Source organism: Alosa pseudoharengus, unplaced genomic scaffold (genome assembly GCF_046254945.1).
Source record: "Alosa pseudoharengus isolate Yale_2024_CS ecotype anadromous, Long Island Sound unplaced genomic scaffold, YU_APseudo_1.1 YU_APseudo_1.1_scf_15, whole genome shotgun sequence".
Classification (NCBI taxonomy): domain Eukaryota; kingdom Metazoa; phylum Chordata; class Actinopteri; order Clupeiformes; family Clupeidae; genus Alosa; species Alosa pseudoharengus.
This window is the reverse complement of record NW_027468620.1, coordinates 1,189,902-1,217,793: the sequence shown is the minus strand read 5'-3', so window position 1 is coordinate 1,217,793 and position 27,892 is coordinate 1,189,902. Positions and strand designations below refer to the sequence as shown.

The 27,892-nt window shown below is 40.2% G+C and overlaps 1 protein-coding gene across 1 annotated transcript in view; it reads right to left on the bottom strand.

Annotated features, from left to right (window-relative positions):
- Positions 1-5,692: 5,692 nt before the first annotated feature.
- Positions 5,693-27,892, bottom strand: part of LOC143124796 (L-threonine ammonia-lyase) — an 83,678-nt gene continuing 61,478 nt past the window's right edge. Inside the window, exons 9-11 of the mRNA XM_076286493.1 lie at positions 16,087-16,254; positions 8,183-8,240; positions 5,693-5,791 (exon numbers count right to left, since the gene is read on the bottom strand). Coding sequence (XP_076142608.1) covers positions 5,693-5,791; positions 8,183-8,240; positions 16,087-16,254 — 325 coding nt within the window. The remainder of the gene's footprint in view (positions 5,792-8,182; positions 8,241-16,086; positions 16,255-27,892) is intronic.

Here is a 27,892-nt window from a genome sequence, read left to right as displayed (position 1 = left end):
GTATTCATTCTACTTGACTTATCTGCAGCCTTCGATACTGTTAACCATGACATTCTCCTTTCTACACTATCTGAACTGGGATGTCTAGGAAAGCCCTTGACTGGTTTAAATCCTACCTTAAAGGGCACATGACCTCACCACAGGTGTGCCTCAGGGATCAGTACTAGGGCCCCTACTTTTCTCTATTTACACACTTCCTTGGGTGAGACCATTCACTCCCATGAATTTGATTATCACTGCTATGCGGATGATACTCAACTTTACCTGTCTTGAGCTTTTGGTGTTTCCACCACAAAGCACACCCAAGGACTGGGCGCTGAACGCACTAGCCAGTGTCCTAAAAGTGCTGGTTCACTGACTAGCATGAGCCCTAATGGGTCAGGAGGGAGCTAAACTCATAAGGTATTATGTATTTAAATTAGCTTCATTGACAGGCATAACCATTTTATGGGATGCAAAATGTTAAACTACAATAAAACAAAATGGATCTTTTCAAACAATCACTATGAGCCTTAAAAGAAACTTTAGTATGCTAATTGGCCCCACCCACCTCAAGTGGATTAGGCTGTAGGACAGTTGGATGTGTTGGACTGGTTATGTACTAATTTATCTAACTGACTGTGTGTATGTACTAATTTATCTAACTCTAGGATAGAAGACAAAATAGCTCATTTCCCAAAAGGCAGCATATGTTTCTTTAAGAGACTTGACAAACGCTAGCATCCATGGGTTTTAGCCTCCTTGCTAGCACGCCAACCTCTAGGGGGCAACTTAGAAGGAGTGAGCCCAGGCAAGTGCAGGGTTTAGTCACACTTCACACATAGCCTAAAACGCACCCCAGTTTTTGACTCCGTGTCAGAATGTATTAGCCTCGTGAGACCATCCTGATCTCGCGAGCTTTCAAGGTTTCACTCGCAGATCAGTCTGGCAACTTTTCGTTAAAGAGAATTTGGAGTAGTTCACCAAACGAACGTCCAATCAGCGTTGGCTTTGAGGCGGGTTGAGGTGTGACGCAACGAACAACATGACGGCATCCACAGATGAGATGAGCATAGCTATTATATCGCGCAAGTTTTATTCAAATTAGAAAGTATTCCTGGGTAAGCTGTGAAGCTATGAGTCTCAGCCATGCAGCTGGGAAGAATGAACGACACAGACATCCTCCACGGCCAGTGTTTGGAATAACGCCGTTTAAAAGAACGCTGTTAGGTAACGACGTTATTTTTTCAGTAACGGGGTAATCTAATTAATTACTTTTTACAACGTTACAACGCCGTTAAAGTTACTGAACGTTAAATGCGGTGCGTTACTTACTTTGCATTTGCATAAACTGTGTAATCCGAACGCACCCCTGGCTCACAGCTAGTGAGGAGGTGGGTTAATAAAGACGTAAGCGAGTCATGTTTCATGATAGCCAATCAAAGCCAGTGTTTTTACACACTTGCCAGCACACGCGCCACACACACACGCAACAGCTTAAGTAGAGATTCGACGAAACAGCAGGCCAGGAGCAATCCGATGAAAAGTTGGCATTTTCAAGGTGGCATTTTCAATTCATTGTGGTCAAAGGCAAGAAGAACGTGCATGTAATGTGTAGGCTACATTATGTCCAGGAGCGAAGACTTTGACGACATCCGTTGTAAGCAACTCTAATTTAACGAGGCATCTCACACACGTATCTAAAGCTAGTGGCCAAAAACACCGATAGCCTACCTCCACCACAGATGATAGCTCGCCATCCACTTGCAAAAAAGGGCTCGGAGCAAAGTCCTCCAAGCAGCAAAAGCTAGATCTTTCTGCCTCACAACAAAAACCTATGACACAACCGTAGTCAACCGTAGGTCTGTCAATGTGCAATATCTTGAATTTCCCCTTGGGGATCAATAAAGTATCTATCTATCTATCTATCTATCTAATAAATATCGAAAGTTATGTAGCCTACAAACACCTGTCTGTTCTACTAATTTCAACTGGCTTTTCAAAACTGCTCAAAAAATCCAAATTCTTTGACATATAGCAACTTTTTTTAACAGTAACGCAAATAGTTACTTTCCCTGGTAACGAGTTACTCTTATCATAGAGTAATTCAGTTACTAACTCAGTTACTTTTTGGAACAAGTAGTGAGTAATTATAACTAATTACTTTTTTAAAGTAACGTTCCCAACACTGTCCACGGCTGATTCCAGTTCATAATGGAGGAATATAGGCTACTTTCTTCAGAAGTGTAGGGCCTACCGTGAAAACTTGATGGGAATTGTCGTTGATTAGGTTCATGTCACATACAAATGGTAAGTTAAAACATCTTAACGTTAGTTACGTTACCTAACTTAATTGTATGTTAAACGAAGGCATTAGAAGAACACTTTGTTCATCTAATTGGTTGATTTGGCCCGTCGATAACCACCAAAGGTGGTGATAGACAGATGGTTTATCCAATCAGCTAACCAGTATTTCCGCCCCTTCCCAAAAGTTCTTCAATGAAAAGTTCCCAGATGGATATGCGGAGCAAATAACTCCATCTGGCGGAGTCAGGTTAAGAATGTATGGCTACTTCCTTAAAATCCAACATGTCTGCCATTTTAATTTTGCAGATTTGTCTCATTATGTATTTCATAATGCTGAAAGATGGCTATAGACACGTCATATTATGTGTTAAAAGCAGCATAGCATTATAAATGTAGAAAAAAGGACATATTTTGGTGGCCATATTTGAAGTCAAGATAGGGGCCACTAGGGGGCGCTATGTGTTGGGGTCCATTTAAATTTTTGATCACTAGCCGTTGGCTGCAGCAACTCAAGCTAGGTAGAACCGATTGTTGTCCGGGGTGGGGGGGGTTTATGTTCATGAATCTGATGGTGAGTATTACACAATGGTGTTTAAGGCTCATGTATATGTGTGGGCAATAAACTCTATCTTGGTACAGACCAACAATATTGCGATGCAAATCATATAATTTTTTATTTCATTGTTACAAGAGTCAGTGTTTACATTTTTTTACATTTTATTGTTACAAGGTGTGAGTGCATTGCATACCGCTACATATAGGGCTCTGTAGTGAGAAATGGTCAGAGTACACTTGTCAGCACCAGGGTATAGTTAAAAGACCCCACAAAACACACAAGCATAATAACTGGACTTTGGAATGTGCACCATTGACCTGTACCACCTTACAATTGAATTATTTCTCCAGGAAGTCCCACAGGGCAACAAGTCACAGTGTGTCTTGTTGACAAATTGATATTGCACTACACAGAGGTACAACTTATTAGAAAGGTGGTCATAATGTTTTTGCTCAACATGCTCTTAATTCAAACATTATGTTTATATCATGAAATCAACACACACACACACACATATATAGTATACCTGTTCTCTGATTAAACATGTACCACTGTTTTATCTTTTTGACTAGTTTTGGATTTTTGTACTGATTTGTACGGATAGGAAAGAGTGACAATATGGCAGAGACAATTCATTATCAGTGTCTTCTCAAAGTATTCTATTCTAAAAGGATGAAGCCAATTAACTACAGTATGGTCCAGTTGTCCTGGTTTATTTATCATGTCAATATCAATTATAATAATAGTTACAACTTGTGCACTGCCTTAACATGTAATGAAACCCAAAATTTTCTCATACCTGTATACTCCTCTTTACATACCAAGATAAATAGTGTGTGGTGTCCACTTTTAGTTTCAAACAAAGATTTAATTCGTGGTCACAATTGCCATGAATGTATGAACATTTCAATAGAGAACATAGTGTGGGTTAACGTCCAGAATTTTCAGTTTTCGTGAATGTCTAATATGTTGGATTGAATGTAGATGGATAAGGAAATCTGAAGTAGAAAAGGCCCCTAGTTTGAGGATACAAACAACTGAAGGATAAGACAGTTTTAAAACAAAAGCGGAAAAATAGTGGGTAGCAAAAAAGCAAACAGCCTATTCTAAATTATTTTGCAGAGGAACATATTTTGTTGCCAATTTCTCCAAGCGGAATCTCCCTTAATCAGCCTGGGTGGCTTATTTATCTCAAAACTCAAACTTTCTGCCGGAAGCATAGATGACAGTCGTGACAGTATTTTCCTTTCTTACAGGGAGCATTTGAATGCGCTTGACACAAACAAAATCAATACCCAAGTCTGGGAAAAAATGCCATCGTATCTCATATTTCTTTGTTATGCCTACATATTTCATATTTATTTGGCTGATGCTTTAAGTGCATTACATAATGTCAATTCTTACAAGGGCCGGTTTCCCCTGAGCAATTTAGGATTAAGTGCCTTGCTCGAGGGCACAACTGTGGCAGCTGGGGACTGAACCCTGAAATGTTTCTGGCTACTGCTTACTTAAACAATAAACAAATATGCATTTATGTAATGGGTGACAATCATGCCATTTCTTTTGATTTCACATATTGTAGTCTGTAGAGATTGCATTTAGTTTCAGCCAAGTGTTTAATTTTGTAAACAAACAGAGTTTGCAAAGTCCCTTCAGCAGTACCATTTGTTCTTCCTTTTTATGCATCAGGTGTTTTTTTTCTGCCCACGGAATATCCCAAATCACTAGTAGCCTATTTGGTGTGAGCAGTACCTTCAGAGAGACAGCATGGATATCACAAGCAGATCTTGGAAAATGCTTGCACCTCTGTCTCTTCTCTGTCCTGCTGATCCAGTGCTCAGCTAAACAGGCTTTGGTTCTCTTGGGGTTCTGGATGTGCCAAGATCCGATTGTAAGAATTGTGTTCCCATAATAATCTAAAATAAAAACTCCTTGTAAAAGGGGGACACTGTGGCGCAAATGTACGCTGTAGGCGTATCACACTTCTTCATCGAAAACTTCATCTCCATAGAAATTTTGCCAGCGTAATAGGAGCATAATTGTCTAAAATTATTTCCTGTGTCTATCATGACTGCATTCCATATAATTCTTTACAGAGCTGTTAATGATGTTGATTGTTTCAAACAAAAAGTATCCTTCAGATAACAGTGCCAATGAAAGGTGATTAATATGACCCATATCGATTGTGACATATATGATATTCTGTTGTCAAAATCTAAGCAGTAAACCGGAAAACTGAATAGTAGCCTTTCAAGCTGAGGCTGTCTCTTAGACAAACTGCAATAAATTGTCACAAATTAAGAATGAAAGTGTTACTCTATTTTTACCTCATTCAGTCAGAAAAATTTCCAATCACTAGGCTAGTAATTACAATGGAAACCTTTCTGCCACCTACATACCTTTTGTAGACCAGTTATTGACCTTTTAGCTTGTTGTTAACGTTTTGGCTTGAAGTTTGTTTTAACAAAAACAAAGAAAAATTCTATGACAAATTATAATGCTGAGAATCAAAAACTGATAATAGAAAACTACAGTATAATAACTTAATTAATTTGATAAATTAATATTTTATAGATATTCATTTGATAAATTAATATTATTTTTTTACATTTGATGTTTTTAATGACTCTTTGAATGACCATTGATGGAAAGTAGTGTCCTACATGTTTTTGCAGAAATGTTTGTAGTCTCTGCCAGCTGTTTTCATTCTCAGAGAAGGTATACAGTGAACTAAGTGCATACATGTTGTGACTCAAAACTTGCAACTCCTCTTTTTCTTGCACTCCGGTTCTGTGTCTGTGTAAAGGAATATGTTTAGCTCTATGTTTAGCAGTGGCTCTATAATTGGGGTCACCGATCCATCCAACGCAGTGTAGGGTAGCGTTCTGAGAGTGTTCGTCTTAGCTGGCAATTTTGTGTCTTATCCCTGGTTTCCACCACACACTCCACCTACAAACACATGAAAATCATTATCACACACATAAATACTGACGATTGAGCAATAATCCCAGCATGTTTCTCACATTGCTAGTGACAAAACACAAAATACAACTCTGATAACGCATGACAGCAGTAGTAGAAAGCAGTTCTTGTAGAAAAAGTCTAATTGAACACACTGGTATGTTTTGTTTGAGTGTGTGTAATGGGTTGTAATGGAATGCCTGTATCTTTAAAGTGAACCATCACATCAGTGCTGCAACGGATGCAATTTTAATTAGTGAGGAGGCTGGACTTTTGAAAGTTTGGTGTCTGTGATGGCAAGGTAAGCAGCAAGACTAAGGATGTTTGGATTGTTTGTCTCGCATTTTTGTTCCCTTGTTCGCTCCTTCCCGTTCTGTGCTCCTGTGGGTGGCAGCTTGTGTATATCAGTGGTTTTCTACAGAAGGTATACAGGGGGGAAATAAGTACTGAACGTGTCAACATTCTTTTCAGTAGGTCTACTTCCAGTGAGGCTATTCACATGAAATTTTCATCAGACGTTAGTATTAACTCAGGTCATCCACACATATAAAAAAATCCAAACATTAAAGTCTTTAAGTAGAGTTATGTGTAATAACGTGGAATAACAAAGGAAAAAAAGTATTGAACACAAGAAGAAGCAGTACACCAAGGCAAGGAACGAGCTGAAATCTGTAAGTAGTTAGAGAGTAATTATCCCTCTTATGTGTGCAAATAAAAAACAAGCTGGGTTAGTACCATAACGCTTTTTCGTTACCAAGGTGTCACAGAAGAAACACATGTTGGGTAAAAGCAAAGAGCTCTCCCAAGACCTTCGCAACCTTATTGTTCATATCAATGGTTAACAGGTGCATTTCAAAATTTCAGAATCTTAAGCAGCATTGGGGCCATTATCTGCAACTGGAAGGAACAGCACTGCATCATCAACAGGCCATGCACAGGAGCTCCTCACAAGATTTCTGACCAGTGTGACAAAAGGATAGTTATATTAGAAGAGTAGCCGAGAGCCAAGGACTATAAGGAAAAAGCTCCGGAAAACCACCACTACCATGACCTCTATGCACGCTCACCCCACATAACTCATCCAGGTGGCAGAGTCGACATGTAAAATAGCTTTTGAGTGTGGGGGTGAGTGTTGCACTGAGAGTGAAGGGGGAGGTTTGGGTTGGGCAGGCAAGCAAGAGCAGTGTGGTGGACAGACCACTGCCATTGGAGCTGGAGCAGGGCAGTCAAACCTGTTGTAGAAGTGGTTCAGCTGGTTCGCCCTGTCCAGATCTCCTTCCACAGAGCTGCTACTCTTCCTGAGGCCAGTGATGGTCTTCATTCCATCCCATACCTCCTTCATGTTGTTCTCCTGCAACTTCTGTTCAATCTTCCTTCTGTAATCCCCCTTAGCCTCTTTCAGCTTGGTTTTGAGGTCCCCCTGTACGCGCCTCAGCTCTGCCATGTCCCCCTCTCTAAACGCCATCTTTTTCCTATTGAGAAGGGTCCTGGCATTGCTGGTTATCCAAGGCTTGTTATTTTGAAAGCAGCGTACAGTTCTCATGGGAACAACAATGTCCATACAGAAGTTCAGGTAGTCAGTTGTCCAATGTGTGTGACCTCCTCTAAGTCCTCTCCATTCTGTAACACACTCCAGTCAGTGGACTCAAAACAGTCTCTCAAAGCTTAGAGTGGAATGTAACACGACAGAATGTCGCGTAGTACCAGTGGATCACCACCGTTAGGCTAACGAACAAATACTACGCTTTGAATGTTTCATTGCGTGGAGGGGGGGGTTGCATACCATTGCATTCATTCCTGCAGGCGCCCCTGTCCAACCATTGTCATATTCCTTAATAAAAGTTGGTCTCAGCAGCTTTGTGAATAGGTTTTAAGAGAAAACTCAATTGTGATTTAGGAGTATTCTTAGAGGTACGATAAATGCTTTGTGAATACGGGCTCAGATCAGGAGATGTTTAAGGGCCTAATTCCACACCCACTCAACAATGGTTAAAAATGGATGCTTTCAGTGTAATGAAGTCAACTTTCCATACTGCTGCCTAGAAATTTCATCATACACATTAAACATCCTACCTGGATTACATGGACCGGTACCTAGTGCCGGAACTCTTTTAGCCAATTGCTCATTAGTTGACAAAAAACAGCTGCTTAAAAATGACCTAAACCGTATTTATTTATTTATAAATTAAATTAATTCTGGAAAATAAATATATGTACATACATAGTACAAATAAATCTAAATGGCAAATATTTGGTCTTTTCCACCACTGTACAAGAACAAGACAATATTAAATGTAATTTGACACTAAAACTACACTTGTAAAATGTGAACCCATCTGAAACCAACTTCAAAAGCTGTAGTGCTTAAAAAGGTCTTACCTGGGTTTTAAAGAGATCTGCTTTGTCACTGTATCTCCTGTTACAAATATCCAACAACCTACGAGGATATCAGGGAGAAAAAATTGTTAGAGTAATAGTTATGTATATACAAGTGAGTAATGGAATATTGTGCCTAATGCAGTAACATTCTCTTCAAATGTTTCTCTAATTTTTCTGGCAAGAGAAAAAAGAAGAGAAGTCAGCTCCAGGCCCCAATTTGCTCTTACTGAGGTATGCATAATGATGTATCTTACTTGATCAAACTGAAGGTGTCGATTATTTGTTATTATTATTATTATTATTATGAGTTGGCCTATTACCACTACCTGCTTTAAAAATAAAGTTTCTGGCCCCAGCCATGATGCGACTGGCTGGGGCACCTGCACCGTATGCCGGTGACCCGGGTTCGATTCCCGCCCCGTGGTCCTTTCCGGATCCCACCCCCGACTCTCTTTCCTACTCGCTTCCTGTCATTCTCCACTGTCTGTCATTAAAAGGCATGAAAAGGCCAAAAAAAAAAAAAAAAAAAAGTTGCTGGTGTAAGGACCAGCTTTTTGGCCAATCCTTTTGCATTTCTAAAGAATGCCTTTTGCAGTCAATTTACATCTTTGTGGGTACTTTTGCTATGTCACAAGGTCGGTTCGTTCGCCGCTCTCAGGCCTCGAACCCGCCACCTCGACACACACCGGCATGGGAGTCGAACGCTCGAACCACTGAGCCGAAAAACCTAGGCTCCCAACTCAGCGGTTAGAAGTGTTCTTAAGGTTAGGGGTGTGAGGATTTACACGGGCAACTAGCATGCTAGCTCAGTTTGACATACAGTTACACATACAGTGCACCCCTTGCCAAGCAACCTCTCCTCTCCTTTCTACATAGTGTGGAAACTTGATGGTCACCGATCAAATCTCTGTAAATGTATGTTGTGAAAATAATACATCCATGTTTGGTCTTAAATTAATACTTGTAATGTGGGCAACAGTCTGATCATGGTCTCATCAAAATTTTATGTATTTGTGCTTAGTTGTAGATTAAAAACTACACTGTAATCTTAAGGTGTGAGAACCACAAGCCTCACACCCACAACTATCTCACACCTCCTTCTCAGCCAGCATCACTGCTGCTAAGACGGCTTTCTACAATGACAAAATCAACAGCGCTACAGACACTCGAAAATTTTCTCAACCTTCAAATCGCTACTCAACCCTCAGCTGCCTCCTCCTCCATCCAGCCTTACTGCGGATACCCTTGCCTCATTTTTTACAAACAAAGTGGCGGCAATCAGCAGTCAATTCTCTACATGCCCACACAACGCATCAGGCTCAGATACCGCACTCCTACAACCTCTAGGGCAGCCATCACCAAATGGCGGACCGCGGTCCGAGTCCGGACCGTGACGTGATCCTATCCGGACCCAGACCATAATCCTAATTTAAATTTTCACGTAAGATTTCAAAGCTGCGCTAAATGTTTCGTTGGTTAGGATAACAGCATTTAGGCTACTTCAGGAGCTTCAGGAACCATCATTTCGCTTGCTGCTACTCAGCCAGTGAAATCTGTGAATTCTGATAAAGTCGAGTCAGTGAGTAAAGTAGCCTATATATGGAGAAGAGACTGATAGCTTGAAACGAGCGAGGAGAGGAGACGGGACGAGAAACAATCAGATGGATATCTAAGTTAACGATAAGTAAGTTATTTTCAAATCATCGATTGCTCAAAGAGGAGAAAGCTAGACAGCGAGAACAGAGCTTTATATAACGATACGGGGGCAATACCACGCAAAACTGTCACGTCCGTAACGCCAACTAAATGGATGTGACAGTTTTGCGCGGAATTGCCCTGGACCTCTTCTATATATTCTGAGACAGGCGATTTTAATCGCCAATTTTAAGCACCTCTACTAGACAAAGCATATATTTTGAGCAAGCATAGGGTAGGCTAGGCCCATTCAACAGTGAACTGAGACCACAGAATATTTTATGATTTAAGAAGGCAAGATTGATCCACCACAATCTAGTTAAGCCTACATGCATCACTGCCCAACAACGTGATATTCCTGGGTTTCCAGGATTTCGCGTCAATATAAAAAAAACAAAAAAAATGAAATTAAACTTGCTGATTAATGGGTTCAAGGAACCAGCTGTGGAATATCCGTCCTCAAATTTTATTTTAAGTTCACGTTAAGATCTTAAAAATAACCAAGGCTACTCAGTTTTTCTCCCCAATACTCTTATCTTGCCTTATTTCTCCTCATTTCGAATGTTGCCTTTTAGGCTACTTATTTTATTTCACATTAAACATTAGGCCTAGGCCTACAATCTTCTATTTCTTGAATTTTCCCTTGGGGATCAATACTCTATCTATCTATCTATCTATCTATCTATCTACAACTAGGCTCCATCCATCCATCCTAATATTATACACATAGTCCTACATATACATAGCCTAAACACGCACGTTAAACATTATGGTCCGGACCTTTGCTTGAGGAAATTTTCCGTAACTGGACCTCGCTGAAGATTAATTGAATACCCCTGCTCTAGGGGCTACTGGAACATCTTTTTCAGCATTCGCACCTCTCTCCGAGAGTGAAGTATCTAGACTCCTGACATGTAGCCGTCCTACCACATGCTCGCTGGACCCTATACCTACGAGCCTACTTCAGTCCATCAGCCCGACCATCGCACCAGCTATCACACATGTGATCAATGCCTCGCCAACCTCCGGCATATTTCCAACAGCGTTCAAAATGGCCCGGGTAACACCGTTACTTAAGAAAACTTCTCTCAACCCTGCTCATGTCGAGAACTACCGCCCTGTCTCACTCCTGCCTTTCCTATCCAAAGGCATTGAACGAGCAGTCTCCAAACAGGTCTCTGACTTCCTTTCACAGAACAACTTTCTGGATCCAAATCAGTCTGGGTTCAAAAGCGGCCACTCTACCGAAACAGCTCTGCTGTCTGTAACAGAAGCCATAAAAGAAGCCAGGGCGACCGCTCAGTCATCAGTACTCATTCTGCTTGACTTATCGGCTGCCTTTGACACGGTTAATCACCGCATCCTTCTCTCTATACTCTCTAACATGGGAATCTCCGGTTCTGCTCTCTCCTGGTTTGAATCCTACCTCACAGGACCCTCGTTTAACGTATCATGGCTTGGTCAGCTATCTGCACCTCACTATCTCACCACAGGGGTCCCCCAGGGCTCAGTGCTGGGCCCCCTTCTCTTTGCTATCTACACCACCTCTTTGGGACAGATTATCCGTTCGCATGGCTTCTCATACCACTGCTATGCAGACGACACACAGCTCTATCTGTCCTTTCCACCTGATGACCCCTTGGTTTCAGCACAGATCTCGGATTGCCTCTCAGACATAGCTAGATAGATAGATAGATAGATAGATAGATAGATAGATACTTTATTGATCGGATGAAGGCACACCACCTCCAGCTGAACCTCTCAAAGACTGAACTGCTGGTCCTCCCAGCTAAACCTACCATACACCACGACATCAACATCCCTGTCTGTTTCACCTACCAGGACTGCAGTAAATCTAGGAGTTGTTCTCAACCAACAACCAACAACCAACTAACCTTCTCAGATCATGTTGCCTCAGTCGCCTGGTCATGTCGTTTCGCACTCTACAACATACAGAAAATCAGGACTTACTTGACTCAAGATGCTACTCAACTTCTGGTTCAGGCAATAGTGATCTCACGACTTGACTACTGCAACGCCCTCCTGACAGGTCTCCCAGCTTGCGCAGTGAAAGCCCTTCAGATGATCCAGAACGCGGCGGCGCACCTGGTCTACAACCAACCCAAAAGGGCACGTTACCCCGCTGCTTATCCAGCTACACTGGCTACCTATGGCGGCCCGTATCAAATTCAAGGCTCTAACGCTTGCCTACAAAGTAGTCTCTGGTTCTGCTCCCACCTACTTGAATGCCCTCATACGGACATACGCTACCTCCAGACCGCTGCGCTCCTCAGACGAACGACGTCTGGCTCTACCATCGCTCAGGCCAATCCAAACTTTTCTCATCTGTTGTTCCTCGTTGGTGGAACACACTGCCAGTTCCTACAAGGGCAGGGACATCCCTCTCCATTTTCAAAAAACTCCTGAAGACCCAGCTCTTTAGAGAACATCTCCTCTCATAGCACCACTTACAACAAGTGTTGCTGATGCTAGCACTTACCTGCCGTCTTGAACTGACACTCAACTGTTTAAAAACAGCACTCACTGATGCACTTATTCTTACTATACTCTACCGTTTTTAAATTGTCCTAAAATTGTTGAGAGAATTGCTTTAAAACTTAACTGTTACCATGTTGTTAGTCGCTTTGATTAAAAATGCGTCAGCCAAATGTAATGTAATGTAATGTAAAAGATGATAAACTACACTGTAAAAAGTAAAACATTGCTGTTTTTCGTTTGATATATTTTTTTTCATTCCAATAGCCTAAAATTATTAGATTGTTATTACATTTTGCAATTTGTATGTGTCTTTCAATCTATTTTCTTAGATTGATACAATATAAAATTATAACAATGAAATTCAAATGATATATTAGATCAAAGGACTTTTATTCGAAGCATGATTTGCGCATGCGCACACATGAAAACTTGAGAGAAAGTTCTGGAAGAGACCGAAGGCAGTCGTGGTCGTTGAGGGTGGCGATCTGCTGAACTGTGCGAACAGGACATGTTTGTCAGGTAAGAGAGGAATAAACCAAAATTGCACATCTGTGTTATCCTTGCCCTTTATTTCAGCACACACACGATCATTTTTATAAGGTGACTAGTTCAGTTTTTATAAGGTGACTTCCTTTACTGATAGACAGGTTAGCTAATGGCAGTGACCGTTAACATAAGCGTTTACAGGCTAGCGCGACCTATATAGCATAATGTAATGTGGAAACTTATTTAGCATTTAAATACTTGAATAACGTCATATCATTTTAATGAACAGACATGCAGATTAGAAGTTATTATAACGTTCATTTTGACATTAGCGGTATAGCGTCATGGCGCCATTTTATAGCTAACGTTAAATAATAGCAAGGAACATGCTAACGCTAACTTAACGTAAGGTTCGGACACTGTTAGAAAGGCCGCCATAACGTTCCTGCAGGCGCTGAAATTAAATGCAGCAGCAGTGGAGTGAGAATGAGACTTTGTGTGCCTCGTGTGCACAATTTATTAAATGTCAGTAGGTAGGGTGATTCATGCATGACATTCAATACTGATTGCACTGATTAGTTCTGAGTCTTCCTTATACAAGACATGCCTAATGTAATGCTCCTTATGTGATGAAAAGATGACAATTTCATAGTGGACTGGGAAGAACTAGGTCTAATTAATTATGTGCTGGTGAATTTGGCCATTTACTACCACATCCTAACAGATTTTAAATTTGAGTTGTGCTCCAATCCGCAAACTAAAGATACCTCTGTATTTCTGTATCATGTTTCCTTAGTTATCCATTTATGTGGAAATGCAAAGACTATCAGTTGTATGTTTAATGGTTGCTCTTACCAAACAAATCTATATGGAGCTTTCTACACGCATAGATGGAGAAAACACATCCCCTACACAATTAAGAGATTTAAACCCTGAAGCTATTCACAGATCTGAGAGCCCTCTTTTGGAGTTTGGAAAAAGGTGATGCTGAGCTAGGTGATGTACCATATGAAGATTAAACATTTGAAGAGCATACTGTAACAATGCTAACTATGTTAGCAATGGTAACTTTGGTAACTATGTTAACCATGTTACTTAGCTAACTTAGCTAATATGCTAACAATGCTAACTAGCTACAGTTGGTGGGAGTCATAGTTGATGACAACTGACAGTTGGAATGGCTGAACAGTTAAAAAGTTGTCATTTATTAAATTGTTTAACAGTGAATTATTGTAGTGAGGACTTTTATTTTGAAACAGTGTTGGGCAGAGGAAACAGTTGAACAGAATATGTAGTCTTAAGAGAGCCAGATTGTATGCTTAAAGCCTGAGACTGGCAGTTGCTGCAGGTGGCCTGAACACCTGGCACAGGATTCTAATTGCTTAATTGTCGTATTGTGATATCTTATTCCACTGCTTGGTTAAAAATGTTTATTCCGGTGTCTCTTTTTCAAGAGAGCCCTAGAATTTGTAACATTATGTTAGACAGCCAAACGCCAACGACTTTAGGTCTCTTCACACAAGTATGCTACATGATTATTGTACAAGTGGGTGCCATCTTGGGAAAACAGTCATGTGACAGTTCAGCTCATGTTGAAAATGACAAATTTGACTATTTCATGGAAAATATATGTTAATTTTTAATTTGATACCAGCAACATGTTTCAAAAAAAGTTGGGACGGGGATAACAACATGCTGGAAAAATTGTGTAATGATAAAGAAAACCAAAGGAGGAATGTTTCACAACTAATTAGGGTATCTGGCAACACGATTGGGAATTAAAAAGAGCATCCCAGAGAGGCAGGGTCTCTTAGAAGTAAAGATGTAGGAGTATTCATTGTAAACCTGTGTGCACAAATGATGAAACAATGTCATTTTAATGCTTCTTAACATGAAATTGTGAGGTATTTGGGGAGTTCATCATCTACAGGACATGATATTATTGAAACATTCAGAGAATCCAGAGAAATCTTTGCAAACAAGAGAAAGAGCTGAAAAACAAATGGCTGTGGTCTTTTGGACCTCAGATGGCACTGCATCAACACCAGACCTGTTTCCAGACCTGTCATTGTATGGGCTCAGGAAAACCTCTGATAACCATTGTCTATGTGCACAGTTTGATACTCAATTCAAAAACTGCAGCCAAAATTGTAACAGCTAAAATTGTATTGAGGCATGACACAGAAAATACCACCGTCTTATCAGGGCCTGAGCTTGTTTAAAATGGACTGAGGTAACATGGAAAAAGGTCCTGTGGTTAGACCAATCAAAATGTACCATTATTTTTGGAAGTCATGGACTCATCTGGGCTAAATAGGAGAGGGCCAAGTATCCAACTTGTTTTAGTGCTCACTTCGAAACCCAACATCTATGACGGTGTGGAGGAGCATTAGTGCCTAAAGCATGGGCATATTGCACATTTGGCAAAGCATAATCAATTCTGAATGATGTAAATGTATACAGGTTTTAAATAACATATACTGCCATCCAGGCAATGTCTTTTCCAGGGAAGACCTTGAATATTTCAGGAAAACAATGCCAAAATGAATTCTGCACATATTTAAATAGTATTTCTCCATAGAAGAAGAGTCCAGGTGCTAAGATGGCCTGTCTGCAGTCCAGATGTGTCAAATGCATAATGGAATGAAAAACATGACTAAGAATGTCCCATACTGTTGAGCAACTGAAATCCTATATCGGGGAGTAAAGGGACAACATTTAATTCTCAAAACTCTAGCAAATGGTCTCCTCAGTTCCTAATTTACAGAATTTTGTTAAAAGAAGAGGTGAAGTAGCACAGTGGTAAACATGCTCTTGTCCCAACTTTTTTTTGAAACATGTTGCTGGTATCAAATTCAAAATTAACATGTATTTTCCATGAAATACTCCAAATTTTTATTTTCAACATTTGATATGTTGTCTATGTCCTTTTTGCTGCTAAATTTGGGTTTACGAGACTTGTATATTGTCACATTCTGTTTTTATTTGCATTTTACACAACATCCCAACTTTTTCTGTTTTGGGGTTGTAGTTGGTAGCAATAAGACACCTGTGTTTTTGGGATCGGTAAAGGATATTCTCTTGGCTGTGATTGCATGTGGCACTCAGCTTTAGTTTAGCTTTTATGTGGCACTCAGCTTTAGCTTTATAGTATTATAACACAACTATTTAATGTGTATGAGACAAATGCTTTCTTTTTTTAATGACTGCATTGGTACACTTACCTAATATCTTCACGAGCTAGCATATCTAGCAATTTGGCCAATTCTCCAGGCCATTCACCAATATGTACTGTGAATCGGCTGACACGATCATCTAAGAACAAGGCCCGGTCCACACAATGTCTCATAAGGTCCAGCTCCATGTTAGCACTGCTGACAACTATTGTTACCCTATAGGAGAAACACAAAAGGAAAATCTTTTATACATCACAACATACGCTAGGATTGACATCATTGAACTTAGCTTGATCCATGGATTCCAATAATAACACATTTTTGAAAATCAAGCATACTGTACAGGTTCTGTGTTCTGTGTGTGAATGCACAACCTGTTGGTGGTGCTAGAGCGCTCGAGTTGTAGACATGAAACATGGTGAAATACCAGATAATTATATGGGCTACCATAGATTCCCATGACTGAAGAAAGATGATGCCTAATAATAAGAAGAAGAAGGAGAAAAAGTAGAAGCACTATGGGTGCCTTCACAGCTTCTTTGCTTGGCCCCCAATAATATAGCTGCAAGTGTCATACAACAATTCACTACCATCTGATGTGTACAGTATGTCTGATGTAGGCACATGTGTATGCCTTCTGTATGCACAAAAGAGTTTATACGCACTGGAAGCACATTTCTCTTTTTTCTACATCATGCCACTATGGCATAGACACACTTTTCACATGCATATAGCATTATGTAACGAAAAATCTTGTGACATCTGGTCTTCATGATCTGATGCATAATAATACATAACTAGAAATGCAATTCCAAGGAATTACCAGTGCATGAAAATGCTAAAGTTGTGATGTAAAATATCATGTATAGTTAAAACAGATAATAAAGAGATGGTTACTACGGTGATGTTAGGATAGACATGGTGGTTGCATAGCTTAATAAAAGTTGATAGTTTAAAAGTAGACTGTTTAAAAGTTGAATGTAGATAGTTTAAAAGTTGTTGATAGACAGTAGATAGTTTAAAAGTTGTTGATAGACAGCTAGTTTAATAGATAGTTTAATGATAGTTTAAAAGTAGACCGTTTAAAAGTTGAAGGTAAATAGTTTAAAAGTTGTTGACAGACTGGAAGTTGAATGAATGTTGATATTCAAATAGTTTAATGGCTGTGCATAGGTAGATATTTGACGATAACTGAAAGTTGGAATGGCTCTAATGTTCGCTAGCAGTTATGCTAAGATTTTTAACTATGCTAACCATGCTACTTAGCTAATGTTTTATAGCAGTGCTAGCAATGCTAACCTGCTAACCATGTTACTTAGCTAACGTTTTCTAGCAGTTTAATGAATGTTGATATTCAAATAGTTTAATGGCTGTGCATAGGTAGATATTTGACGATAACTAAAAGTTTGAACGGCTCTAATGTTTGCTAGCAGTTATGCTAAGATTTTTAATTCTTTTAACCATGCTACTTAGCTAATGTTTTATAGCAGTGCTAGCATGCTAACCATGTTACTTAGCTAACTTAACTAACATTTTCTAGCAGTTTTACTAAACATGCTAACTATGCTAACAATGTTAGCATGCTAACTATGTTAACCATGTTACTTAGCTAACTTAGCTAATAATTTTAGCAGTTATACTAACTATGCTAACTAGCATGCTAACTACGTTAACCATGTTACTTAGCTAACTTAGCTAATCATTTTTAGCAGTTTTGCTAAAAATGCTAACTAGCATGTTAACATGCTAACTATGTAAACCATGTGACTTAGCTAACTTAGCTAATCATTTTTAGTAATTTTGCTAAAAATGCTAACTAGCATGCTAACATGTTAGCATGCTAACTATGTTAACCATGTGACTTAGCTAATCATTTTTAGCAGTTTTGCTAAAAATGCTAACTAGCATGTTAGCATGCTAACTATGCTAACCATATGACTTAGCTAACTTAGCTAATCATTTTTAGTAATTTTGCTAAAAATGCTAACTAGCATGCTAACATGCTAGCATGCTAACTTGCTAGCATGCTAACTATGCTAACTAGCTACAGTGGGTAGGAGTCATAGTTGATGACAAGTAACAGTTACAATGGCTAAACAGTTAAAAAGTTCAGTAGTTTAAAGGGTTAAATTGTTTAACAGTGAAATATTGTAGTGATGACTTTTATTTTGAAACAGTTTTTGGCAGAGGAAGCAGTTTAACAGGATGTGTAGTCTTAATAGGGCCAGTTTGTATGCTTAAAGCCTGAGACTGGCAGTTGACATCCAGGTGGCCTGAACACCTGCCATAGGATTCTAATTGCTTAATGGCCGTATTATGATGTCATAATCGGCAATGTTAAGTCTATGGGGATTTTTAAAAAGTTTTTCTTTAATAGTTTAAAAAGTATAAAAGTTTCAAAGTTGAAAAGAGATAGCAACCCGATCTGTTTGAAGACCTACGTTACAAAGTTTGAATGAAGTTTCTAAGTTAAACTGTTCAAGAGAAATTGCGTCTAGAAAAAGTGGTAAGCGGAATAATAATAATAATAAGAAGAAGTTGCCTAGGAAGAACAGTACAGTGCATTTTCATGCACTGTAATTACCTCTCTGCAACTGCAAGCACTTCAAAATAGTGTGAAAATGCAAAACTCCTGCATTCCCTCCAATATGATTGACTTTGTGACTGCGTATGGAGATACACTAATAAGTAAATGGTGTATTTTAATTTAAATGTATGTGACCCCTGACCCCATGTGTTCATTTGATGCTGCTGTTGCATAAAATGTAAGCGCGCCACTCTGGTGCGCCCTCTTAAGAAAAGACCAAGCGAGAGGTCACTGTTATGAGTTCCAGTGTCTGCTGTAGCTACACGTTATATACATGTTACCTTGGTTAGCAAATAAAGAGGAAGATCAAAAGATAACCCAATCGTTGTATATTGCAGTCATTTTGTAGATACAGTACACAATATCCTTTTGTGTGGAATCAGAAAAAAAACAAGTGATCACTTGATATGACTATAATCTATCACCGTACTAAATTGGCTTTGCTGACTGCTTTGTAAGAAAATAATTTAAATCCATCATGCACCCATATGCACGTATGCGTCAGTCAAAACTTGGCGGAGGATTTTTCCGAAGCTTGCGACTGTGTAGGCACTGAAGGGAGCTTTACAGGTCAATAACTAATCACTGCTGTTAACTAGCAGTGGAGGACAGCTAGCTAACTTGCTAACGTTAGATAACGTAAATCACACAGAATTGTGAGTTTTGGGGTTACAATAACAGCGTTTTTAGAATGTACAGTGTCTATTTTTTGCTACTTTCACATAATCCAAGCATAAAAAAGGTAAATAAATGACGTTTATCTTAAATTACAGCCATCTAGGACCATCTATTTGATGATCTGATTTATTTTGAGAACAGTCTTTCTTTGCTCATTAGCATAACCACAATTTGATTAGCTGGCACTTGCTTGCTGCTGCTTGAAACGTTATACATTTCTCAACTTTTGACTGGAGTAACATGAGCAAAGCGACGCCACACTCCCACAATTCTGTTCGGCAAAGCCTGATGTCAGCCGATGAAAAGTGAATGAGAAGCGGCAACGTCGAAGCCTCCACTACATACATGTGATAAGGGCGATACAGTTGTGCAGAGTTGTCGCGGGAGAATGTGAAGATCTCCGGACCAAAAGTGGAGGAGGTACATGCATTGCAAGGACCAGTGCGCAACAGAAAGACTGAAAACACAGTGGACTGTAAGTTCTGTGGGAAATTACGTGAGAAAAGCAAACTGAAATGCCAAGCATAAGTGCAAAAAATGTGGCAAACAAAAATCATTTTGCAGCAAAATGTAAAGCAAGTAAGCAGCAGGAAGAAAGGAAAAAGACAAAGGTGCACAATGTAGCAGAGTTTGAGAGCGATATACATGATGTTCTCAGTGTTACTGCAGCAGATATAAAGAATGTGAGTGCAGTGGACTCCAGTACAACACCAGGGGCCTCATTTATAAAGCGTTCTTACGCACAGATTTGATCTTAGACCGTGCGTACGCTCAAATCCATGCCAACGCTCAGATATATAAAAACCGTCTTTGACGTGGAAAAGTGCTTATCTCCACGTCAGGTTCAAACTTGACGTACGACCATTTCCTTGTGGTAATGCCGGGGTACTGCAAGTAATCTGAGGTCTAAGTGCGATGCATTTTCAAAATTCCAAGACCAACGATGTCTGTCTTTGCCATATGCATGATCAATATCAGAAGATTTTTAAAGACGTTTTTGGACGCAGCTTAATGTTTCATGGTTTGGCATAAAACTGCTAATGATAACTGTAGCCCACTTAAGAAAGTGAAAAGACGTACAGTATAGCTTACTTATTTCACAATATCTAAAAAAACTGAGAAGAAAAAAAAAGGGTAGGCCTAGCTTATGAAGGAAAGACCTCTAGGCCTATATAATCCTGTACGTTATGGTACAGTAGGCTACTGTATGTATCCAATATGACCCACGGTAATATGCTGATTTAGCCTACAAAACAGAGGACTAAATTATAAGCGTGATATGTCATGTAGGCTTAACGTTTCTTTTAGGGTAGGCTATGTTTTTGCTGAAAAAGTAGCCTATAGTTCGCCGGTCATTTTTCATTCATTCTGCATATCTTTGCTATCATTTTCTTTCAATAATGTCCAATGGCTTAAACATTGTCCTTTATTGTTTGCTTTAGGCTTACCTTTATATTTTATCCTACATTATTCAACTCACGTATTGTCATCTGATCTTGGGCACTGCCAGTCAAAAAAAACAGGTGCGCGCTCTGCACCTCTTTACGCAACTCCGACGCACCACTAAATATGAAGATGCCCTGCTTTCAGAGGATGACTTCCGTCCCTTGGTTGTGTAGGCTATATATGATATAAAATATCTATAGCCTACATTGTATAGCTTACAGTCAAATATTACCTTTCTGTTACGAAGCTGGGAATAGGCCTATGAGCGCAAATTAGGATGTAGTGGAGGCTAAACGCGAGTAAACGCAGTTTATCCACCTCTGAAATTTCATAAATAGAGTTTAGGCCTACCCACCTCTTATTAGAGTTTATCCACCTCTCAAAAAAGTTTATTCACTTTTAACATTCAAAACTGTATGATCAAATACTATCCTATATTCCCAATACTGCACAATAACCTCCAACATTATCAAACTGTTCGAATGCCTTTTTGAATGCCTTCCTTTCCTAAACGAGGGCAATTGGACATTTGATGGTCAATATTAGATTGGTGAAAACACTAAATATACTAGATCACCTGTAAGAATGTTTCAATTATTCTATCGTAGGTCTTGGTGTTTTTTGATTAGATATTGTTAAATAAGTAAGCTATACGTCTTTTCACTTTCCTAAGTGGGCTATAGTTCTCATTAGCAGTTGTATGCCAAACCATGAAACAATAAGCTGCGTCCAAAAACGTCTTTAAAAATCTTCTGATATTGACTATGCATATGGCATATGACATGACAAAGACATGAGATCGTTGGTCTTGGAATTTTGAAAATGCATCGCACTTAGACCTCAGATTACTTGCAGTACCCCGGCATTACCACAAGGAAATGGTCGTACGTCAAGTTTGAACCTGACGTGGAGATAAGCACTTTTCCACGTCAAAGACGGTTTTTATAAATCTGAGCGTTGGCATGGATTTGAGCGTACGCACCGTCAAATCTGTGCGTAAGAACGCTTTATAAATGAGGCCCCAGAACACACAGCTTTTTGCTGGCATGCTCTTATGAAAAAAAATTGTGAAATTCCAAACAGACTGTGGTGCAACATCATTCTGATTGATCTGCTTGATCCAAACACAAAACTGAGGCCACTGGGGAAATGTAAACTGAAACTGAGAAACCCAAGAAACCAGAAACTGTACCAGTTGGAATTCCAGGTGGTGGACAAAAGTAGTACTGTGCCACTACTAGGCAAAAGAGCCAGTGAGGCCATGAAACTGATCAAAATGCATTACAAGAACATTCTGGCAATTGACAGCATTGTTACAGCATCACCAGAAATTAAACCTACGAGGGGCCATTGTCAAGTCAAGTCAAGTCAAGTTTATTTATATAGCGCATTTCATACACAGAGGTCATTCAATGTGCTTTCTATAAACAAAAGCAAACAGTAATAACAAATAAAAGCATAGAAGGGCAATATAGTCAAAGAATAGTTCAAAAGGTAAAGATCATAATAAAAAGAAAATGCACAAGGTAAAATAATTTAAAAATAAAGAATAATTAATACGACAAAAAAAGCAAAAGTAGTAAAAATTTGTAACTCGCAGTTAGCAGAAAGCATCTGAGAACAGTTTGGTCCGGTGTGATATTGACTTAAAGTGTGTTGAAACATGATACCGAGTGTGAACGTATGTCTCATAGCACATCTTGGCTTGTCCCCTGCACTCAGAAATCTGCCATCTTGAATTTAGCCACGAATTTAGTGACGAGTACGAATGAACAGGTATGATAAGGGATCAGATTCCAAAAATAATTCAGTAGAAATGCATGGATTTCAGTAAATTTGTGTGTCATCTGCATAGCTATGATATAAAATCAAATTATTTTGGATGATTTGTCTAAGTGGGAGCATATAGAAGTTGAATAATATTGGCATCAAGATCGATCCCTAGGGAACACCACAGGTTGTTTAGTATGGAGGCATCCAGGTTATTCTTCTTGAGAAGTGGCTTTACAACAGCTGTTTTCATTGTCTTAGGAAAAGTGCCAGACAGCAGTGATACATTTACAATTTGAAGGACTTCTGTCGCTATAAGGTGAAAAACAGTTTTGAAGGTAGGCAGGTTCTAAGACACATAAGTATAAGTATATATACTCTTTTGATCGTCAGGGAAATTTGGTCTCTGCATGTATCCCAATCGGTGAATTAGTGAAACACACTCAGCACACAGTGAGGTGAAGCACACACTAATCCCGGGGCAGTGAGCTGCCTGCTACAACAGCGGCGCTCAGGGAGTGAGGGGTTAGGTGCCTTGCTTCAGCCGTTCCTACTGGTCGGGGTTCGAACCAGCAACCCTCCGGTTACAAGTCCGAAGTGCTAACCAGTAGGCCACGGCTGCCCCAAATGTGGAACATGTAGAAGAGCTGAGATTCTGTACACTCTCTTTTTAGGAGTTTAACCGCTGGATTTTGCTTCCATGGTGCTTTCTGTTTGTCCTTAACTTGAATTGTAATGGAGCAATGTCTTCCACAATGTTTGCCATTTTTGCATTAAAGTGATCAAATAAGTCGTCTACCGAGTCTGACAGTTGTCCTGACATCTGTGAAAGTTCTTGCTCAAAGAGAGCACTTGTCTGATCATTTATGATTCTCCTTTTTACCATCATAGCTCTGTTTTGAGTGTGTGGGGACATAGACACATGAAAGAACACACAGAAATGATCGGATAACGCCAAGTCTTTAACAGCTGTAGGGACATTGAGACCCTTTGTGATAACAAGGTTGAGGGTATGGCCGAGAGAGTGTGTTGGCCCCTATACATGCTGTGTTAGGGAGAAAGTATCGATTAGTGCAATTAATTCCTTGGCATAATTGTTTTCAAGATTATCCACATGCAAGTTCAGATCCCCTGATCAGGGTTTCCGTTGTCCGGTAAATACCGGACATTGGCCGGAAAAAAAATGAAATGTCCGACAAAATTAAATCTCTCCGGTCAAATTGTCCAATTGAAATTGGCTAATAATCCCGTCCCCTAACGCAATCTGAATTTGAGAATAAGCCTTAATATGTAAGCCTATATTATACGTCCTCTGGCTATGTTTTTAAATGAACAGGCTCGTTTGAAAAGTAAGCTATTAAACAACACGCAACAAGCCCTATGCTGCATTTCAAATAGGAAGCACACGCTTAAAACGTCCATGTTAAACAACGAACAAATGTGTGAGGCGGTTCAAACATGGCCAGGCACAGGCAGACTAGCCTTAAAAGTTGGATGATAATAAATTGGTAACATCTGAAGCCTCAGATGTCCGGTCAACTCCACCACCACCAGATAAAAAGCAGAAGTGTCGGGCGTATCTGTCGGAATCAGTGACATTGGAAGTGGAGTTGCAAGGGTTGCGGCCGCTCCAAGACACTGTCATTCTCCGTGTACACTGGACATGCAAAGTGTTCTTTACCCAAAGCATACAGTAGGCCTATGCGTTCTCTGTCTATGATCTGCAGGGTTAGGGCCTCCTCGACGAGGCGATTACTGGTCTGCGGATAATTTCTGGCACAATTAAACGGTATCATTGAACCGCGGCCGAAAGAAAAAGAAACTAAACATTTCCCAGAATAGGAAACATGTCTTAATTTATTGTTATCGAATAAAGAGGCATAGCATTAGGGGGTAGTGGTGTGAGCGCTCATTCTTGTGTGTGCGCATCTGTGTAAGTTAAACAGTCACCACTGGAGATAACGTGGGTAGCAGCAACAAACAACGTAGCCTTTTTAAAACAACGAACGAAAAGGACTCTTGCTGTCCATGAAAAGATACTGGCTAGATCTTGTTAGGCATGTTTAAGTTAGGCTAATGAACATGTTGCATTCTATACAGCCTGATTATGTCATTCTTTAAGCTACATAGCCTGTATCCAGTTTTCCTCAATTTGACTAATTAAGAAGGGATAATAGGATATTTGCACCTTTTTTTTCTAGCGGAAACTCTGCCCCTGATATAATAAGACAGTCAAACTCTATGCAAATAAATGATAGCAGGTCACCTAGCTCTTCAAAAAAAACTTTTAGCTGAATGTTTTGGAGGCCACCTCTTTTATTTGCTGTGGTATCACTCAAAAAACTGAAATTTCGGGGAGCTGATTCGATGAGAGTAGTAGCACTGTTGATCTAACCATGTCTCAGTTAAAAGTAAAAAATCAAGGTTGTGTGTGCAAATCAGTTCATTAATTAAGAATGATTTGTTTGAAAGTGATCTGATATTTAAGAGTGCTAGTTTTGCTGTAAGTGTTGGGGAAATATGATCCACCGGGGAAATCTGAGGTTGTTGTGGTACAGGTAGGAGATTTGACTGGTTTACCCTGTAAGCTCAATGCATTTGTCTTCTATTACTTGTCAATACATGAATAGAGAATGTCATGGGCTTACTGGGTCCTGACATGTTCTCACTACTACTGTCAGTACCATTTCTATTGCAGGGACCCTGTGAATATCATACAACACTGTCATCATATAATTGTCCCCTGCTGCTGCCATCAGTATTTTCCACTGCACATTCTGTGCTGCTGCTTAAGTGATCCTTTTGAACGGGGAGGGGGAGGGCAAAGGGGTGGAGGTGCCCTGGGCTTGGTGCTAAAGATCTTGGGCTAGTAAAACACTGCATGGCTACTGGTAGCAGTCTCTCTATTCTTGCAGGGAACATCATGTGCTTGGGTGGGGATGGTGATGGGTATTCAGGGGATCCTGCGGAGTTTGATTGGGTGGTGGGATGATGGGGTGGGGATGGTGATGGGAGTTTAGGGGGGTTTGTGTGGCCTGGGGAGTTTGATTGGGTGGGGAGGTGATTGGGTGTGGGTGGTGATGGGAAATCAAAGAGGTTGGGGTTGAATGTTGATCCAGAGTCTCTATATGCCTGCTGAGGTTCTGGGAAGTTTGTTGCGGACACTCCACTTTCAGCAGGTATTCCAGTAGTGTATTCCATGTTGTTGTGTCTTTGTGGTGGCAAGGAGTTGACGGAGGTGGGGAGGGGTATTGGTACTGGTGTTGCATAATGATCCTTCCTTTCTGATAGCCTCTCAGCAGCTTAGTGATAGGTGCTATCTCATTACATCCATTTGTTTGATGAGATTCCAGGGAGTTTGATGCCATCTTATCTTGTCCAGTGGACATGGCTTGGGCATTGTTGAGCAGGTTCTCCAAGGTCTGCATTTCAGTGGAGGCTAGCGGGTGGTTACCAGAGGGCCCCACAGCAGGAGGCGTTGGGTATATCTCTGTTTCAGCCTGTGCAGAGTGTTTTGGTTTAGCTGAGTTGTTCATTTCATCACCTTGTTCCGTCTGCATGGCTACTGAGCGCTTATCAGAGGCTCGGCTCAAGGTTGGCAGAAAAAATGTTGGGTGCAGGTGATAGTTTTCGGTTAAGATCTTGGGATCCAGGTGTTTAAACTGAATAGTCTGGTACACAAAGCTTCCCTATGCTGGGAGTGGGCCACTGATGAACATTTGTATTCCAAGCTCATATAGGGCCGAGAAAAGTTCCTTGAAATCTTCTTGGACATACAGCTGTTCTTTGTAAATGTAATTTGCTCCAACATGCACAATGATGCGCTTGATAGTTACATATTTTGACACCACTTCTGCAAGTTCGTTTTTTGTGACACAAAATTTGGGGAACAACATACAATCATCCTTTCCCCATTTAAAAGTCTCACAGCATGTAACAGATAAAAGCAGAGTATAGTTACATCTTCACTGGTGATTGCTGCCTTGAAGGAGAACTGCAGGACCTACAACGCAGGGGAATCATCGCACAAGTAGAGTGTAGCACAAACTGGATTAATGGGATGGTAGTCGTCCAAAAGCAGACTGGGAAGCTACGGGTATGCATTGATCCGACACCTTGGAACGAGGCCCTGAAGCGCATTCACTTTCCACTTCAAAATACTGAGGACATACTCCCAGATCTGCCCAAAGCCAAAGTGTTTACAATACTGTATGCGATGTCAAAAGCGGCTTCTGACATGTCAAGTTAGATGAAGAGTCATTTGCTACACCATTCGGACGATACCAATGGCTGAGGCTTCCAATGAGAATAAGTCCAGCACCTGAAGTATTTCAGCAAAAGCTCACACAAGCGTTGAAGGATCTGTCGGGTCTGTACATCATTGCAGACAATGTGCTGATCACTGGACAAGGTGAGACACCAGACAAGGTGCAGCGTGATCATGATGAGAAGTTGAGACTCTTTCTCAATAGATGCAAACACAAAAACATCAAACTGAATGCAGACAAGCTTAGACAAAAGGAGGCTACGTACATAGGACACATCCTCACGGTGGATGGACTTAAGATAGACCCAGAGAAGGTGCGTGCAATCGAACAAATGTCAAAACCTACAGATGTGAAATCTGTTCAGAGGCTGATGAATTACCTGGCCAAATTTTGACCTCATCTTCCAGACCAATGTCAGGCACTCAGCAAACTGACAAACAAAAACATAGAATGGAAATAACAGCATGAGGAAGCACTCTGCAAACTCAGAGACTATTTCCAACACTAGTACTGAAACACTACAGTCCAGATGAAGAACTGACTGCGTAGTGTGATGCCTCAGACACAGGTCTGGGCGTGGCACTGGTTCAGAGGGGTAAGTTCATAGCATTCACAAGAAGAGCACTCATAAAGAAAGAGGGGCTATGCCCAAATAGAAAGAACTCATAGCAGGAATCTTCAGTTTGGAGAAATTCCACCAGTACACTTATGGTCGCAAAGTAACTGTATAGAGTGATCACAAACCGTTAGAAAACATTGTGAGAGCTGATTACTAAGTGCTCCGAAGCAGCTTCAAGAAATGATGATGCACATACAAAAGTATGATGTTGATATTGTTTACTTACCAGCAAAAGACATGGTGTTAGCAGACACCTTGAGCCGAGCTTATCTTTCTGAGTGTTCATCCTATGGCTCAGTGGAAGCAGAAATAAAGGCTGTTAAAGGAATTATCCGGAGTAAAATGCACTTTAGATCAATTTACGGATGATTGGGAGTACATACGTTGAGTTGACATCCAAATCATGTCATTCGGATGTCCGGAAATGTTGTCATCTTTGCTGCCATCTTTAGGGGAAAGTCCGTAGGAGTCAATTGCCAAGTGTGC